The 20,029-nt window shown below is 45.5% G+C and overlaps 1 protein-coding gene across 1 annotated transcript in view; it reads right to left on the bottom strand.

The window, feature by feature from the left end:
- LOC144147089 (uncharacterized) overlaps window positions 1-20,029 on the bottom strand; it is a 293,400-nt gene that overhangs the window by 55,568 nt on the left and 217,803 nt on the right. The window contains exons 25-27 of the mRNA XM_077679136.1: window positions 17,800-17,936; window positions 16,815-16,922; window positions 11,124-11,293 (exon numbers count right to left, since the gene is read on the bottom strand). Coding sequence (XP_077535262.1) covers window positions 11,124-11,293; window positions 16,815-16,922; window positions 17,800-17,936 — 415 coding nt within the window. The remainder of the gene's footprint in view (window positions 1-11,123; window positions 11,294-16,814; window positions 16,923-17,799; window positions 17,937-20,029) is intronic.

The following is a 20,029-nucleotide window of genomic DNA, read 5'->3' on the forward strand; positions in this document are numbered from 1 at the left end:
AAGCGTGTGGCGCGATGAAAAAATGTATGTAGAGCACAGGCCGTGGCTTTTCCATGGCGACGCTCGAACATGCATGTCATACTGTAGACTAGTCGTTCGAAGTTTGTTTTTACGTAAATGCCACTGTCTCATGAAACGCGAAAACGAAAGCGAAAAGTGACCGCCCCTTCGCCGGCGTCAACACAAACGGTACCAATAGCGTTGATTCAATTGACCATATTGCATTTTGACCTGTGATGATGATGATGATTGTTATTGGTTTCCCCTTTGTAGTGGGGTGAGGACATGTCATCTTACCAAAAAGGACTAATATACCCATGTTTTACATTCTAGGTTTAATACTAGCGCTGCTAAGGGCAGGCACAAAAGCTTATTAGGCACAAAATATTTTTTTTTCCTGTTAGAGGTGGTAACTGTCCTAGGCAATATTCCCCTCTCTGCTTTTCGTTCATCAGCATTCTAATCTTCTTTTCGTCCCCTCAACAGCCTTGAAGTTAACTTCCTCTGTGATACCCTAAATCCTAGGGCTTCTGACAGCCCAATATTACTTTCATGTAGATTTGGATGGATACCTTCACATTCTAACAGTATGTGGTGCATAGTTTCTGTTTCTTTTCCGCAGACCACGAAAACCCCATAATTTTGTGAGTACTTCCCCACAAAACTCTTAGTTCGGAGGCAACCTGCTCTAGCCTCAAAAAGAAAAGCACTGCCCTGGGAATTATCGTAGAAATTTTCCTTTGTGATGTTCGATTTCTCAGCCCTAGACATCTCTAACAAGGTTTTAGCTTCCATTTTTTCCCTCCATTTATTCGTTTCATTCTGCCTTGCCTCTTTTTTGGTTACCTTTTTGGATTCTCCACTGTTCTTTCCGTATTTCATCGTTAGCCTTCTAGTCTTTCTTAACCACTGCGTGTCCACGCTTTTCAAGTAATGGTACCTAAAAACCTTAGCTGCCCACCTTCGTTGATCCATTGCCCTCAACCTCATTTCAAAGCATATTTTACTCTGTGCTTCTTTAACTTCAAACGACGCCCAGCTCATATCTCCCTGAACTGCTTCGTTAGTTGTTTTTCCATGCGCGCCTAAGGCCAAACGTCCTACCGTTCTCTGGTTTACTTCAAGGCCTGATAGAATGTCTGATTTTAAGCAGAGTACAGCATTCGCAAACGTGAGACCCGGAACCATTACTCCTTTCCACATTTCTCTTACTACTTCATAGTTGTTATACCCCCACGGAGCTCTATGCTTCATTATAGCTGCGTTTCGCCTTCCCTTAACATTAAGATGCTCCTCATGGGTTCTTAAGTAGTTATCCCCTTCGTTTATCCACACTCCCAAATATTCCTTCACTCTACGTACTTCGCCTTGCTGGATAGACAATACGTCAGTGGTAGCGTCATTGAAAACCATTATTCCTGATTTTTCTGCACACTGAAATTCAACCCGAGGTAGGTGGCTTCCTGGGCGCTAATATTTATTAGCCGCTGCATATCGGTTTGGTTATCAGCTAAAAGAACAATGTCGTCTGCGTATAACATTCCCGGAATATGCTGTTGTACCACTTCGCCTTGCAGCATATGGGTTAGGCTAAACCCTACTTGACTTTCTGCCAGTTTCTTTTCTAACGCTGCCATGTAAAGCATGAACAGTATTGGGCTCAAAGGGCATCGCTGTTTCAGTCCCCGATGCATGTTGACCTGCTGGGTGCATTTTTGTCCTTCCTATGTAAGGTGTTCTCTATTGTCTTTATAAATCGCCATAAGGAACTGTATTAACTCGCATCTAATCCCTGGAGTTTCAGAATTCTCCACAGCCGTTCTCTGTGGAGAACGTCTGTGGAGAATTCTGAAACTCTGAAACTGTGTTAAGTTTCTTTCTTATGCGTTGTTTGAATGATGTCCTTAATCTTTGCGCTTTTCATGTTCTGTAACTTCGGTTGTCCATAGTACATCGTTTGTAGTTATGTCCCTCCTGCTTGTGCCCTTCACTGAGCCTGCAGTATTGCGTAAATAAATAAATAAATAAATAAATAAATAAATAAATAAATAAATAAATAAATAAATAAATAAATAAATAAATAAATAAATAAATAAATAAAAGGACACTTGACCTCAGAGGCGGAACAGTGGCATGGCGGAGCGCGGTGGTGCTGAAACGGCGATGCTGGGATATCGTATACGCTTTTTGGTACTCGGCCAGCCGGTGTTTGTGATAGCACAGTGCGAGGGCCAAACGGGGAACTGAGCAGTGACTAACGCGGTCGTGATTCGTGACAGTTGTTGAACTATAGCATACGCTTATTGGGACTTGGCTTGCGGGAGTTTGGCTTGCGGCATAGAGATAGTATACTGACTGTTTCAGGTACTACAGGTTTAGCGCCTAACTGAGAAATGTGCACCGCAACAGTGCGGTGGTGCCCTGGCGCCTTTACTCGGAATTCGCATTTTTGCAGGCAAGCAGCCCCAAGTGTGTCTGTCGCATTCACTATTCTAGTTGGGTGCAGAGGAGAAGATAGCCTGAATAAGCGTTATTTCACCTGGTACCAAGCTCCGTTTTTTACAACATTACCGCGAGGTGAACGAGCGCGGAGGGCGCATTCGCATACGTAGAGCTCACCCAGTAATATTTACGGAATGTTGCACCGATTTGTTGAGCATGAACTGCTCCTGTAGGCGCAAATAGCTTCTTTAAAGCCGCAAGGTTTTTCTACTATCTCTCTTGTGCATGGGTTGAAGCAGAGATGGCACAGGAAAAAATTGTACCATTGCCTTAAAATAAGGGCGCTGACTTGGAACCGAACCCGAAGCGAAGACCAAAACAAAACCGTTCGGATAATTTTTATATGTTCTGAGCACTACCCGGAACTAAAATGTCCATCATAAAAAGCAATTCCATAAAGCGCATTGGGATTTGAGCGAGATCAGGAAAAAGACGAAAACATATAGCGCGACAAATAACTCGCTTTACATTTGTGGTAGCTTTTGAGAGTAGTGGCTTGTTGGTTGGTATCGCACTCGAGGCAAAGACTTGATCGCTTAGGATAATTGCTTAGAAATAATTTCACGCAGCCAAAAGCATAACAATTCAAAACGCTTCATGGGCTGCCGAAATTCACAAATATTTGGCGTGTTTGGTTCCCGTGTTTAAACAAAAAACAAAACATAATTGTGGGGGATGCTTCGCAATTGCTAATGGGAAGCGAAAGCCTATTAGGACCATCAGCTGATTTGCTTTTGAACTTTCTGCTAACCGTTGAGGGAGCGCCATCCAACACTTGACCAGCCCTCTGCGCAGGACCATGGAGCCTCTATAGCCAGGGGCCTCTGCTGAATATTAGAACACAGGATAGGTTTATTGCAACAAGGCAAACATTTGCCCGAGTGGGCCCTCAGCCCAAGACACGAGCCATGCGGGAGCCGGGTTTGTACAGCGCGTCACGCGAGCGTGTAGGCCATGCTTCACCCTAACCTCTCAATGTGCCTAATGCCTACAACATAATCCTGTCAGAGAAAGTAACCTATTGGGTGGTGCGCTGGTGGGAAGTGTCTGCGCACGCTGCATGTGAATTTTTAAAGAAAACTTTAATGTCTCGAAGTGCAGCGTCTCTACCTTCTTCCAAAGAATATCTGGCCTGACCAGTTCACATTAAGGAGCCCCCCTCTCTTTCTCTCGCCCGTGTCTCTGTCGCCATCCAGAGATGTGTCCCCTCTCTTCACTCTTTCTGGTCTGGGAAAAAGGCACAAGATGGGTCCCGTGGCGGGGGCAGTGCCACCTACAGTAACGACAATGTGCGACCTAGGCTGAAATGAGGGTGCGTCACGGTACCCTTCAGCTTCAGCCTTGTATCCCAGACGTCACGCGCTTCCAAAGGTTCGAGAGTGGACGTCGCTATGCCTCTTGTCGTAGTCTCAGTGCCACTGTTCGTGGTATTCATCTTCGAAATTTCCGATGTGAGTGATGTTTGTTAAGTGGGGAATGAGCATTCCGGGATTGACAGAGAGCTTTGTCCTTCACCGCCTCCCCATCAAGAGTTTAACAGGGCGGTAGCCTTTTGTTATGGTCGACCTGTACTAAAAAGAGTCGATGTCGGTTGTTGCTTCTTTTTATTAAAGTCTCAATAATTCTAATAGCAGGTTCGGTGAGTCCGTCGGTCTGAGGGAAGCGCGGGCTCCGGGTGACGTACCGGAACTCGTTGTATACAACAACCTTTACTGAGTAAGATGACTACAACTGTAGACCATTGTTTGATACTACGCCTCTGGAGCACCTATGCGGGCGCAAATGAATGTTGTGATTTGCCACTGCACCAGACGTTAACTTCCCTGAATGAGCGAGTGTAGGATATATTGCGAGTAATATTCTATCACGATAAACATCAGGAACTGTTGAAGCACAGTCCCATTGCAACACGTTGCCATTGTCTAGATGGGAACTACGTGCGTAGAAGAGGTATTTCGAAGCTGGTGGACGTCTTAGTGCATTCTTGGCAGGGTTGCCGTGCGGGTGCGACATCTTTGGCCTGTGAACTCCTCCAATGGTGCCCTTAGCCATAGACTGTCGCTTGGTGATGGTGAAGTGACCATCATGCAGAAGACTCGAAATGTCCTTTCTGCACGTCAGTGGTAAAATCACTTTTGCTCCATAGTGTATCAGATCGTCCTCTACCATACTCATAGAAAGTTCTCAAGTCAACGGGTAAATGTCGGCTGGAGGGCCAGTCTTTCGTTCAATGTTTCCGGAGATGGGCGCAGACCGGATGAGACTTCTAACTTCTTTCAACCGCACAAGGCAGCGCTTATTAATTGGACAACACGGAATAAGGTGCTTTCACCGATCAAATGATTGTTGTTCGGGACGGTCTCCAACGAACTCCTGCTTTTTTGATAGCCAGCAAGTACACAGTTACAGCACGTCTTGAAGGTTGGGATCAGAGCGGGCAACGCGTGCAGCCATTCCGAGTACTCTCGCAGCACGGTTCAATTTGTCGAGCTGTTCGTTTTAAGTGCGAATGCATTTCTTAAGCGAGCCTGAATCGTCCGCCGCCGTAGTCCGCATAGCAACAGCTGCGGGTGCGCGCGCTCCTCGTCTTCCCTAGCAACGGGGGGAGATGGGCGCGCGCTGCCTGGCCGCTGACATGGCACATACTCACGTGGGGGATTGGCCAGGAATCAGGCGTGAGAAGGGCTAATGCACCCGCTTAAAGGAGTACTGACACGAAATTTTAAAGCTGAGATCCGTTCTAGCAATCAAGTACAACGACAACACAAATAGGTGTCAGTGAATAAATGCATCTTTCTTTCTTTGTAGTTGTGTGTGTGTGTGTGATCTCTTTTTCGCGAACATTACCGAACCGCGCAAATTCAACTCGTGCATTCGCACTTTCACATTCTTCCCCTCGGGGAAATGCGGGGAATTTTTTATATCTGCCTCAACGTTTTTTGATCCGGCTTGATTTCGTGCTCGTCAAGCTTTGGACGTGAAAATGCGAGCTGATTGACGTGAAACAGGAACTTCTCGCATAGAACCACTCCTGGCTTAGATAGTCGCCGAAGAATTGCGCGAAGCATCTCGTTGTGCTCTGCTTCTTCTGAGGCCAGGTACGAAGATCGTCGATGTCAGACAATACTCCACTGGCGCCTTCATGAATAGCTGACATCTGTTTCCGGAAGTTCTAGAGAGCGGACACTGTGCCGAACGCTAGCCTTTTTAAGGAAGTGAGCTACTTCCTGCCTTCACCTAGGAGTATTTGTGAGAACGCGGAATTCGCATCGAACACTCAAATAATTTTTCCGCAGCGCAGGAGCCGGAGAGTATTCTCAATGGGCGGAGTCGAATGCCATTGTCTCAGGCTGTAACGGTTGAGCTCAGTGCAGTCCACGCAAATTTTAACACGGCCATTTATTGTAGGAATACCACCGTAGGTGCACGCCATTCAGTCGGCTCGTCGACAGCTGGCATGACCCCAGTATTTTCCGTTCAAGGCAGTTGAAGCTTGCTTTTCTCGTAGAGGGAAATTCGATTGTGACAGGGTCGACTCAAACCAATTGGGTTTTGTCTGAGGATACCTTGAAGCACGTAAATGTCTTGGAGCGTTGTCAGTCCATGGCAGGCTACTTGAAGACAGGCGAAGCCTTCGTATTGGAGATGCTTCCTTTTAAGCAACGTATAAGTGACGAGGAACGCATGAGAGTCGATTTAGATGGCTAAACAAGTCGAATGTCGTGGGTGGTAGGACGGATTCTTCAGCAATCGTGTCGATCGTGAATTTTACAGGTGGGCCATGTGCCAGGATTTTGGTGTCCCATGCCAACGCATCTGAGAACGACACCGCTCCACGAAAGGGACATACGGTGCTGGATATTGATACTTCACGGCCATATACCCGGCTTGACATGCAAACAGAGGCGTAGTGGCCCGTATTGTGACAGGACTTGGTAACCTGTGTTTGGAACAAACCGGTTGACCATGGGTGTGGACGTTGCCGCTCCGGGAATTCTATTTCTGAACGTTGTCCTAAACTGGACGTGGTTGCAGCCAGGATTCACAATGCTGCCGACGATTGGTGACCATAGTGGGCTTTGCAGGAGCCTGACTTGCTGCCGGCCTATTTGATATTACTGAACTCTCAGCTTGTCGTGGTAAAGCTGTACCTGCAGCCGACGTATGCTTTCGATTTTATGAATGGATTAGAGCATTTTCTATACCGTAACGCCGGCGTCAAGTAGCAGTCGTGCTGACAATTTATGATCCTGAATGCTGACGACTAGCCTGTCGCACACCAGTTCCTGCCGTAGGGTGCCGTATAAACAAAGGTTGAAAAGCGTGTAAACAGCGGTCACGACATCTTTCATAGACTCGCTGTATTGTTGTACCCGCACGTTAAAACAGGCTCATTAAAAGACGACGCTTCTTCGCGGAATGAAGTTACTGTCAAACTGCTGCAGCATGACATCTATGTTCTTGGCGTTCTTTTAAGGGTTGTTGAAGTTTTTAAAGAGGCTGTCGGCCGGGTCGCCCTCCAATAAAAAAGCCTTCCGGGTTGGTGTGAACCTGGATTGTCGTAGGTACAGAAAGCCGTATGGAAACCTTCGCACCGCTTCTTCCACTTGGGCCACTCGACAGGAGTCGAGAAGCTTGTGGCCTCAAGCGGCTGGATGGGCGTAGGACGCCAAGTGCAAGTCACTTAGTCCGGGCCAGTAACTCTGCTGTGAGCTGTGCTGCCGTAGAGTGGGTAGTGCGGTGAAACGCTCATAATGTGGGAATTCCAGCACAATATTAGTAAGGGCATTGGGAACAATCGGAAAGATACATCAGTTTAAAGGCAAGATGAAATTTCACCACATGATAAGACCGACTGGCGAAATCTGTGTTTGGAGCAGAGCTTGGACTTGTCTTTTTTCGCTTCTCTTACTTTTTCCCCTTTACACGTGTACAATGGAGTACATTGAATGATCACATTGTTTAACCCGTCAAATCTACTCGTGGGCTATGAATCGCACCGTACTAGAGCGCTCCGAATTAATTCTTACCACCTAGGGATCTTTAACGGGCTCCGAAATCTCGACTCACGCTCGTTTTCGCATTTCGCCTCTTTCTGCAGAACATCCACTGAGGCGGAAATCGAACCGGCGTCCTTTGGCGCAGCACGCAACGCCTTAGCCAGTAACCCGCCGCGGTGGGTTGTGAAATAGACTACTGACTCCCCCAAAAGTCTGCTTTGTTAGAATTTATAGGGAACAGTTAAACAGCAGTTGAAGCATTTCTAAATGGCACAGTCATGTTTCGTGTCAGTGGTTATCTTCCGCGGCCCCTAATAATGTGAACAGCCGTGAAATTGGATAAGTAGTGGTCTGTTATGAATCAGTGATACTTCATCTGTTTTTTGTATAAACTAATCTAGTGGTTCAATATCGACGTTGCAAGCACCCCACCTTTACTCGAACAGAGCACGCTTTTGAATAAATGGAAGTTGGAGTTTGTGTGGTCTGTCCGAATTAAAAAAATATTTTTAAAGGGAAAGTGTTTTAGTGCGAACGGTGGCGTCCTGTCAAAAACTTATTCATTTTCCCATAGAGTGATTGGCCGAGCGGATTGCTCAGATAAGATCTCTGGAGCCATGGTACGTGCGTGAAGCTATACTAATATTGTGCCCAAACGGGTACTTCCGGGTCGTAAAAAAAAAATTGGTCGCCATCCCGCTCTGCGACAGTGGATGTCCAGCAAAGCTGTTGTAAACCCCTACGAATGGTGATGAAGGAGAGTACGAAATGTTTCCCGTCGTCTCGGCGGACTTTTCGCTAGCGCTCGGCTAGTGTCCCGAGATAAGGGTACAGAGTATCGGAACTCTTTTCTCCTATTGGTCCGTGCAGCCGCCGTCATTTCGCATTACGTGACATTCGTTTACACTGTGACAGTTTGTGGGCGCCGCCATTTTGCGTTCTAGGGTCCTATTCGCGGTAACTAAATTTGCGATTAGCTGTAAATTTTCCGGAAGTCTTTCCAGATCGGCTTTCAGTTTTGATCACGTGCTTCCGGGTGACAAGGCGTTCTTGTGTGCTTTAGTCATGTTGACATTTCATGACATTTAACGGCAACAGTTCTAAAGTTTGCCTCCTTCCGCTCTATAGAAAACGCATAATTCTTTGCGGGCAATGAATAGCGACCAGACATGCAGCGGATATGACAACGCGGGCCTGTCTTTGGTATTCAACAACAATACCGCTTGTATGTCACGCCCTCTCTGTGATTGCCTGAGAAGGCGTGGCGTAGTGTAACCATTTGACATGAACGCTTACGTCACAGACTGGCCACTTCAGCCTCCGTAAAAGTGACGTGTGCTACGTAACAGCTTGAAAATGGCGGCTGCTTTTGCCTGGAAATAGGGCAAACAATTTCACAGACTTTCGGCGCCATTAAATCCCCATGAATTTGCAGCAGGCGTGGTTTCGTACGACATGCAGTTTAAGACTGCTATGTAGCGAAACAAATAATAGTTCTGACTTATCCCAACTCAGCGAGAACGGCGCATAAAAATAACGTCGCGTGTTTTGTTTTTATGATTCGGCAATAACATAGCAATTATTTGTGTGTAGTAAAAGTAACACAAGATGGCACTACAAGCCTCTCCGTTACAAGGAACCCAACGTATGGCATTTGTCCACACTCCTCCTAATAAGCTGGTGGGTCACATGATCAAACTCAAGAGAAAATTAGTAAAAAAAACTAACGGTTTTATTCATTACAGCGCTGATTGAGTTCGGGCTTGATGAATAAATGAATGGGCGACATCGGTACGCTCTGCCTTTATCAGGCGTAGCGTTTCGCTGTCGTTACCGACTCATATAACCGATGGTCACGGCTAGTCACGGCCGTCTTTTTCTGCAACCACTCCATGAACTTGTAACATCGCAGCAGACGATAGCATGGCGGCAGGGACGCCAGGTTTGGTGATAACGCAACAAAACTGGCATTGAAGCGCAGAGCTCAACTATGTTACTAAAAGCGAGTGAAATAAATACGTTCATACGGTAAAAAAAGATTCTGAGATGTTCTTTATCGCTTTCTTTTGGATCAACGTTACTTGATCGCCTTATGTTCTTGACGCCAAGTTTAAGACAAAGATATGTGTTTTTTGCCAACAAAGCTGCCGTACTAGCGATGCCGTTTTGCTACGTCTTCAGTGGTATTGTTAACAAACTACCCTGGCGATGTTAACGGCGAGGCCGTCGATGCGGCAACCTCGCAACACTGATAAACGCCAAATGTCACCGTTGCAGACTTGCGTGCCTCACGGGCGGTACTCTAATACCTTATGTACTGACACTATGCGTAGCTTCTCAGGCAGCTAATGCTGGGTCCTGCATAGCCTCACGCATGCGCTCCAGACAAGAGTGTCCTTCACTTCGACTTGTGGATTAATTCTCTCTCGCGTTTCAAGGGACTAGCCTTCTGGTTAGCTCAGTTGGTAGAACGACTGCTCCGGTTAAGCGGTGGTCCCGGGTTCGAATCCTGGACCAGGAGGAATTTTTCTTCAACTGCGAAGTTTCTGAGAAAGCTGTATAGCTTTCCTTTGTAGCCGTATGGCTGAATTTAGGTGGATGTCAGACTTTCCTTCGCAGAAACTTACTCCACCTTGGTAATTTCCCCTAAATCTAGTTGATTAACACCTGTCCTTCACGTCGAGTTTTTGATCAATTGGCTCTCGTGCTACAAACGACTAGCCTCCTGGTTAGCTGAGTTGGTAGGGCGACTGCTCCGGTTAAGCGGTGGTCCCGGGTTCGAATCCTGGAGCAGGAGGAATTTTTCTTCAACTGAAAAGTTTCTGAGCAAGCTGTATAGCTTTCTTTCGTAGCCGTATGGCTGCATTTAGGTGGATGTCAACCTTTCCTTCGCAGAAACTTACTCCACTTCGAGAATTTCCCCTAAATCTGGTCGATTAACATGTGTCGAATTGACAGCTAGATGTCCTGAGAGCATTAGAAAATATGCAACGTTGTACGATTTTGGAACTATAGATTATAATCTTGCTACTGCGGTAACAAACGGAGGAGGTGAGGAAGAAATGCAAGGGACGGGGGGTGTCCTATGCTCTTTTTCACCTGCCCTACGTCTGTCTGCAATGTGTCACATCAAGAATGCCGTGCCACAATACATTTTCTAAGCAAAGCCTTTTAGAGCAAACAAGAATATACTGATTGCGGGAAACACCAAAAGGCACAACGCCCTTGGTTTCATGGAGTGAGAGCCAAAGTATTCCAAAGGGAAGCAAGAACAAATACACCGTCCCCAATACGTTTTACGAAAGTGTTCCCAGGGTGTTTCCTACGATAAAGAACAAATGCGCACGCTTTTGCTTATTCGTACTTGTCGTTAGGCATTGCTCTATTACAAATCTTCATCAACGATCAAAATGTCCTGCCATCTTGTGTAAACAAAAAATTCGCAGTGACAATGTTGACGCAACGCTCTTGAAAGATGTGTCTACAATTTTGTCTTTGCAACAGCTACAGTCGAAAAATATTTGTAGCCCATCCTTCATGGCACGGCTGTATTGTAAGAACTCTGTATTCCACGATCAAGGTATTTCTTCCCCCATAAGAAAATGACAACAGGGGTCTCACCCGTAAGCGGCAAAGTGAATAGGCCTGTGCCCGTTGCTGTCCTGTTCCTCTAAATCCGCTCCTTCTGCGACTAGTTTCTTCACGCGTTGCTCGTCACCAATGAAACAGGCATGTTGCAGCCCTGATGTTTCCGGCTTTTGAGCGTCCGTGGGGCAGCCTTGCCTTGAAACCTGCATTTAGACGTTCACGTCCGTTTTTCTTAACACATCGGCGCACAAGAGTGGTATGTCGCATAATCGCACGCGTGATGTATTAGCAGTTCGGTGCATGTAGGTTGTAAAAGAGAGTGACAGTGTTATGGTAACCTTTGAAGGCAGAAAAACCTACCGCCTGATTACCGCAGTGTCAATAAGAAAGCTATCAATAAATAAACAGTGTCTTTTTGCATGCGTGCACCCTACATTTGAGGCAAAGACGGGTATACAGGACTCCAATGAAATGCACACACACACACACAAAAACACGGTTCCCTTCCAGTGTGTGAGGATGGAAGCCAGCGATGTTGTATCTATGTTGGCGGTGCACTATAGTGAATATAAATATTATCGTCGTTGGGGAGTGGTATGCAACTTGCAAAAGAGGTGTCGGCGGTGATGAAGAGGACCGGAGGTGCAGTGCCGAGAAAACCGGCACCTGTTGACGGGAATTTTCGAATGCTACCCACATACAGTTTCGCTGTAAAATGGGCTGAGTTAGTCATGCGGGTCGCGGTTCAGTACGCCGGTCACCACGCTTCCTAGGGGTATTTAGAGGATCATAAAACGTACCTCCTTCTGCTATAGACTGGAAGAGCCTATGAGGAAAGGAGGCAGCCAAATCGCACTTAGCATCTTGAACGGCCCGCTGGTCGATGCTTCCCAGATAAACTTCCAATTGATTCCCACTGAGCATTACTCGCTTGGCGAGGATGGGGCCTTGAGAACGCCGTTTACGGGTGGTCTTTTCGGTGCGCTCTCTTGTTAGTGTGTGCGCGGCTTTTGCTGACGCCGACTGCTGGTGCACTCTTGAAGTTGGGCCTCCGGAATAGCTTGTTTTTTGACAGCACGGAATACACGCGGCCTTCCAATACAAGTGTACTCAGCGCAGTAACTACCTGTTGGAGTCTTTGCGGAGGCGCGGAAATGCAGCAGGTGGCTCGTTTTGCTCCGCTGCTTCACTGAGGGTGGTATTCATCTAATATGAGGGGGTTTCTTTGTTCGCCTCAAGCTAAGCCGAGTGTCAGCACATGCCTTACTGGTTGTTTTAACCTCCTCAGAGAGGGTAGGTAGTAGGCTGGTAGGTTTCATGTGCGCGAACACAAAAAATTGTATGAAAATCTAGCCTTATACAGATCCGCTGTAGACTTACAGTCCTGCTTCTTTTAGTGAACGGAGGTTACAGGAAAACATCAATATCACGCGTTGTTCGCGCATTTTGCCGGTCTTGTTCTGCTCATGTCTTGCACTTGTTGAGGCGTGCCTTCAACGGTGTGTACCTGATCTATATCTGGGCGCCCGTGTGCGGTGGACTTGGGCTTGAATGTCTTGTCTTCTGATAAGTAAGCGGGAATCCCCAAGAATGGCTTCGGCCGGCTCGTTCGCAACCATTTTTTGGGTGCTTCTAATGAATTGCCTCCACAGTGACCTGGAGTGCCGTATGCAGCCTATTTTCTTCCCCCTTGAGGCCCCGGCTCCCCATGTCAAGGCGCTCTTATGGCGCTCGTTCCTCGGTCTCAGCTCAGATGCATGCGAATTGTTCTCGCCATTTTGACAGACGGGGTACTTACACTTTTTCGCATGTCTTGTGTGGCAGCGGTTTTCGGGTAAATGAAGACAGCAATCTCCAAATACTACACACTTCCATTGCGGCAAGCAATAACTTGGATGGCTCCACAAGAAACCTCAATTAACCCCACGGAGCATACTATGCCCCACACGGCACAGTTAGTTTTCGCAAGAATTTCATAAATGCTCACGAGTATGGCTTGGTGGGCTAGTTGGTGGGACATCAAGAAACGGTTTACAGCGCACTACAAAAACGACGACAGAGAAAAAAAGGCAACACAAGCCAAGCGTTGAACTATAAGTGATTTTTAATCCGCCAAGAAACACATATAGATGAAGACACGCAAGACAAGGGCGAACAAAATATGACCTAAACACTTATCTCGCACCCTGTCTTCTACGCTCGTTGCTCCAGATAGTGTTTTTTGTTTTCTTAGAGCGGAGCACATGGCGTGCTGACGCATCACGAATACGCAGTTTTCATCTATCTCTAGGCACTCCAGATTGAACGTCTTGATTAAAACTGCGTGAGCATGCCATCTCTTGCGCTCTCGGAAAAACAAAACACTATCTGGAGCAACGAGCGCAGTAGGCAGGGCACGCGATAAGTGTTAAAGTCATATTTTGTTCGCCATTGTTGCTCGATGTGTCTTCATCTATATGTCTTTCTTGGCGGAATAAAAATCAGTCATAGTTCAAAGCTTGTCCTGTCTTGTCTTCCTTGTGTGTCGTCGTCATTGTGCACTGTTAACCCTTTCATAAATGCCATAATTACAAACACAGTAATCGCATACAAAATAACAGCGGCACTTTCTTTGCGCTGTTCAAACATTTCTGTACTGACGTGGAAGTTTGAGTGCGCTGGATGCGGATGAGCGTGGGCGTTATGTTGTCAGATCTTTCCGCAACTACCCGCGTACGCATGTATTTAATCACAGTTTTTTACTTAAGCTCGTTAGGATTGCGGCGCCATCTTGTGTGCGTACAACGAAGCCTTAAAATACCGATGTCGATTGCCGTTACTACTGGCGATTGCGGTCTTGTGCACTGGAAATTTCAATAAGAATGTGGGCTTAAAATTATGCTTAATTTGGGTTGTCTGGGGCATGAATCTAATTGTTTATAATATGGCTGTAACAACAGAATCATTTATTAATGAAGACAATTCTTCGTGTTTCCGGAATATTCAGCTGACGGGGTAGCAAGCAGTAAAAGAGGCGGGCTTGAGCATTCCGTAAATTACTTTAAAATGTCTTCTGCGCTCCGTGCCCTGACATTTGCGCAAATGATGGCGCGGATATAAAATAAGCACGCGAGGTGGCTCGGATTTCACCGTAACTATAAGCTTTTTTTGCTTCCCTGAGCAATATTCGGAAGAGAACATCTTCAGCACGCGCCCTCACGGTGCAGTGTGCGGAAGATGGTCCAATGGAATATTGGGGAGCTCTTTCAGGATTCTTTTCGCCAGAACGTCTGGCCCCCGGAGGCACCACATGAAACCTTTGTGTTTCGAACCTTACTATGAAGACGGGCCGATAATGTTCACCCATGTCATGCAGTTAGCTTATTTTAACGGTCAGCTCTCGTACGTGGAATTAAGAGTGTCGTTCAGTGAAAACCGAGCACAGGTAACAATTACGCTGTAAGTACGCAATTGAAAAATAATAAAAAATGGATATTGCACTTCTTCAGACAACACCTGCGCAATGAGAGACGAAGCTGTAGAAGGCAACGCATCAATTTCGTCACCTGAGGATCTTTAACATGGGCCTAAATTTGGATGCACTGTACCCTTTGACTTTAACCTCGGCTAGAAACCAGGGAGTTGAGGCATGGATGAAACTCGCGTCCTCGCGTTGAGCACGGCAACGTTAATCAACTGAACCTACATTGAGGATGTAAAATATTTACCCACTTCTAAGGCATATAGTAGTCTGTCAACACTTATTATATAATAAACAAGGTTAGCAGGTCGTGGGGATATCTTTGACATAAGTTGATTGGCGCCCGCCCCTTCCTTATTGGAGCTCCTCTTATATAAGGCACTAATTCGTCCAAAACTACACCTTGCCACCTTAAGGATTAAAACCCAGCGGAACAACAGAGCAGGACGGATTTACTAGAAATGATAAAAAAAATCCATCCACATTAAGATTACCACATATAATTAAACAGACGGCATAACAGCTATGAAATGTATTCTTAATAGGTCATCTTCAGCTTGGCGACAGAAAAATCTTTTTTTCCAGATGTTTTTATGAAACATTTCAGTATCCATCGCAGCGCGATGCACTGTTTGCCTACGCCGTATACACAAAAATGTTTAGATGATGTTCACGAAGTGGGAGTGCCACCTCGGCGAACTAGCGATTTTATTATACGTAAAAACCCCACACGTCCAATCAATACAACCCCCTTCGCGCAGTGGCGCCAACCACCTAAGTCCAGCAACGACTTTAAAACTCTGCAGCTAGGAATTCAATTTTGTATCGTTAACAATGCAGTACCTCTGTTCTCGCTCAGGTTGAAACCGCTAGTATCGTGAACACCAAATGACCTTTTTTGTACCAGTAAAGAAAATAAAGCTAAAATAGAAAGGAAAAAAGTAACATAACGTACAAAGTATTAGTAGCTAAAGAGTATTATTGTCATTCTGTTCAAAACATGCTAATTTATGTAAAGGCACGAAATGTATGAGGCGTTTTTTTTAAATGAGCAAGATCCAGAAACCGAAACTGAGTCGGATAAAGCTGCCGTGACAAGACAAACGCGAGGCAACTTTCCCCTAAAAAAGGGGCGGCTATAAAATTGATGAGATAACGCCCTGCAAACGTGTACGTAGATCGAAGTTTGTATCAAAAATAAGCCAGACACTAGCTTTTTCACGTATCAAAATGATCCAACAGCATTTGCCCAATGGGTGTTTGCGGTTGGCTTGAGTGTTCAGACTGTTTCATAGGTTTTTCGGAAGGTTTGTTTTTGCGTTTCGGAGCTGGCTTATTATGAATTCAGACAGCAATTAGGAGATCGGAGGAAGATATGTCCCCCGATATCGACGAATTGTGCGGAAGAAGTGAACGAAATGAAACAGAGAGATGACACATTAATTTCATTTCGTCTCTCGCATTCCAACGAAAACAGCCTGGTTATATTTATTTGTTTTTACTCCGATATTTAACATTTTAGAACTTAACTAAATAGCGGCCGCTTACAAAGCCTTGCAAATACCTTGCCACCCCCCCGCTCTGAGATTACGAACCACTTCATCAAGTTGAAAAATAAGATATGAGAAGCGTTCTTGTGAAGCGTTTTGGAAATTTCTGCCAAGGCAATAGAGAGCTTGCTTGCTTGCTTCGTAATGCGCTGAGGCGTGCCCAAGAGAGTTGGTTTAGGGAAGAACTCGGAAAGTGCAGCAAATGAGGCCAAGAGGACATACCTGATCTCCACGTATAGTTCTACTGTCTTTGTTTTTTCAAAATTTTCTTGAGTATTTTAGCGTTTTGTCAACCATAACTCCATTGCACAATGCTTGAAAGTCAAATCAAATGCAGTTTTCATAAGAATGTAGCATCAACGTGAGTGTTTAAGTTTAATAAGAGTGAAATCCAAACTTAGCACCCCAACATTTCTCAAATTCATGGCATAATTTTTAATTATTGGTGGGCGTAAACTTTCCTTAGCTGACATGTAAAATAAATTATATAATAGTTTTGACGGCACTGCATTTAGGTCCGGCGCCGAACTCCCGCTTTTTTTCAAGTTCGCGATTGGGGGATCAGGCTTATACAGAAAAAAAACGCAAAATATATGTCGCGCCGTACTTGTGTTCGTACGTCCTGGCTTTTCTTCAGATTATGTATTATAAGTGTTTGTTGTTTCTATCAAAACGTTACAACAAATTTGTTGACAGTTCACGGCAAGTGCATACCCTTGTTAGCGCCGCTGGATTGATGGTCAGCGTTAGGAAAGGGCCAAAATTTACCCGGACATCACCCTGCGGGGTGTCTTGCTGTACTGTGCCTAGTTTATTGATGATCTGGAAGACGGAAAGCAGGTACACAGAAATCACTTAAACTGGTTATACCAACTTCAAATATACTTGTCTGATACCCCGAACGATAAAAATACATTATGTGTGAAAGCAAAAAAGGCAAGATTAGCGCGCACGTAATGAAAGAGCAGCGGCTTTCCGGCCACCACATTGCAAATACACCATATCAACGAACATAAGCTCTTGTTTGCTCACGCCGAAGCAACGTTCATACAATTCAGTCCACTCAAATGCCTCGAATATATGAATTTACATAAGCAAAAAATTAGGAGCAAAAGCAATCATGGCGTAAAGGATGAAAAATACGTCGCGGGGAAAAACCCATGTGCATCATCGCACGCTAATTCGGACACGCGTCAGGTCGCGGCGCCTAGTTTTCTCAGTACTCGTGGTAGAAATAAATTTCGGTAACACTGTGCCCAACGAGATGTATCTTTAGCTGCACGCTTTGTTTAGCTCACCGTATTGCATTAGATTTTATATGATCTTTTAGGTAGGAGAACACGCCGCACAAATACACCAAAATTCCTGCTGTCATAAAGGCATCCAACGTCCCTAAAAGAATCTAGATTTTGCGGCGAGAACATGTTCAGCCGACGGACGTTGCAGTGATGCGGTAAATTGAATAACTGCGACTTTCTGAATTTCAGGCGACCAGCAGTTGTCTGCGAAATCCTTCGGGAATTAGAACTTCGTTTTGTGATTGCGTCGTACTCGTACGGTTGCCGTCCTTAGTAGGGTAATTAAAATTTATCACAGGCGTTGAATTCTTGTCTGTGCCACTTTTAAATAATAGTAATGCATACGGAAAACCCGCGGTAATATATATATATGGTAATGGTGAAAACAAGGCATATCTTACTTGCTCCATCCCGGGATTCCATTCACCATGCCCTTGTTGAAGCCTCTCAAAGTGTTCGGCCTCGAGCTGGACAGAAACTTGTTCGCCCGTACGAAATCCAGACATTCCGATTTCTGTTCGGCTTACATCAACAGGTGCTGCAGTAGACACAAAAACCTCGATGTCACTTTGATTCTTCATGGTACACTTTGTGTATTGAATAGGTTTCTGCTCATATGTAGCACAAGCCTTGGGAATGAAAGCTTTGGCGAGATGTTTTATCACTTTGCTACGAAAGTCACGACAACGCATTCGAACTCCCCAAGTGCGCGCCCATGCCCGTAAACGTTGAGCGTCCAATGGTCAGTGTAGTTATTGTACGCCCATGCAAAGCTAATTGTGATTATAATGCAAAAGCAAGATTCACTCGGTAGGAAAAAATTCGCATTCCTATCATACAAAAAGCGAGAAAAATGACCGACTCATGGCAAAGCCGATGGAGACGCAAAGAATAAAACAACGGATGCATATTAACACTATGAAAGTTTGTAAAATTTGGTATAGGTTGAATTCGAGCCAAGGGCCTCCAGTATGCCAGACTGGCCAACACATAGAAAATTACATCTCCGCGAATCAGGCTCACTAAAGATGGGCCAAGACAACACGTTGTGGCCTTCTGTTTTAAAAGGTGTACTGAATACTTGTTCAAGACTACATGAGGTATTTGAGCACGGTAATTAAATGGTAACCATTTGGTGAGTAGTGAAGTGCGTTCTTGCCGTGTTACCTCGTCATTTGGTGTGACGCGTCGCAGTAACCAAGACCGCAAGAGAAAGACGCAAACAAGATAAAAGTTACAAATTGTGAATTCGTTGTGACCTTTGACTTAAAAACGTGCTTTGGAGTGTTCTCCTATGGGCTACATCAGTAATTAAAGCATGTTATTAAAGAGTGGTGCTAACGAGGAGTAGCAACAATGTACTACTCCTCCGCTAAATGTCCTCTTTGCGAGTCCAGATGGACCCGTAAGAGAGATGAAAAATGCACAGGGTAAGAACGATAATGATAAAAAGAAGATACAATCAGAGGTGGCCACTCATGTTTTGCTATCGCTACACCCTAAATAGTAATGACCCATCTTCGTGAGTTTCCCCTTCACATATTTACCTCTGGTGTTTTTGTCCGTATACCAAAATGTATGGAATGTACACGTCATTCGAAATAACAGTGCGGTAGTAAGATCGGTTTCCCTTTCAATCGGGAGATGCTGTATTCATGATCGGCTGCATGTTTCGTGTCGCATACTTCGAAAAAGCGTGAGTAAATGACGTGCGCCTCGAACCACGAACCGGCAAAGTATGTGGGCTGAATAGAATGAGAGAGTATCAGAAAAACACGGGGAGGTCGCGTAATGATCGACGTATCCGTGGCAGGGATGTATCCAACTGCTGTTGTAGATGCAACTGTGCCGCTGATTGATTGATTGATTGTGGGGTTTAACGCGCCGACGCAACGCAGGCGATGAGGCGCGCCGTAGTAGAGGGCTCCGGATTAATTTTGCCCACCTGGGGATCTTTATCGTGCGCCGAAATCTCGTACACACGGGCATTTTTGCTTTTCGCCTCCATCAAAAAAGCGGCCGCCGCGGCCGGGAATCGAACCCGCGACCTCGTGCTCATCAGCGCAATGCCTTAGCCACTGAGCAACTGTGCCGCTGTATCACCATGGAGGATTCCCGAAGCTACACTTAAAACTGCCTACCGGAATTTCTTTGAAAGTGCGCAATATTCAGAACACGAATGCGTATTCTTGGCCTAACGCTTTTGAGTTATCAGTGATAGTTACACCGTGAGGTTAGTTAGACTCGTGGGGTCAAACTCCTCGCGGTAGTTTTGACGGCTGGGGGGTCGCAGAGAATGCAAAATTTGGTCTAAACATTCAGTAAATCAAGCCCAGCTAGGTCATATCATGGGTTGCTCTCACATTTGACCTCATTGAAATATCTCTCTCTCTCCATGTACAGCGTTTGATGCAGTATCCTTGATTGTGTTTATTTCAGGTGCAGGTTTTTCCTTTCGGGAGAAGCTATAAGGCGAGTTCGGGCAATTTTCGTCGGGAATATTAACGTATTAGTAAGAGAACTTTCAACAAAATTTGGCAATGGCACAAATTTCTACATCTTGATGGGAGTCGTTTGGCTGTATCTTGATTTCAATCCAGGAAAATGTCACGTAAGGAGTTTGTTCGGTGA

The sequence above is a fragment of the Haemaphysalis longicornis genome, unplaced genomic scaffold (genome assembly GCF_048455015.1).
Source record: "Haemaphysalis longicornis isolate Haplotype H1 unplaced genomic scaffold, Haemaphysalis longicornis Haplotype H1 scaffold_7, whole genome shotgun sequence".
In the NCBI taxonomy this organism is placed as follows: domain Eukaryota; kingdom Metazoa; phylum Arthropoda; class Arachnida; order Ixodida; family Ixodidae; genus Haemaphysalis; species Haemaphysalis longicornis.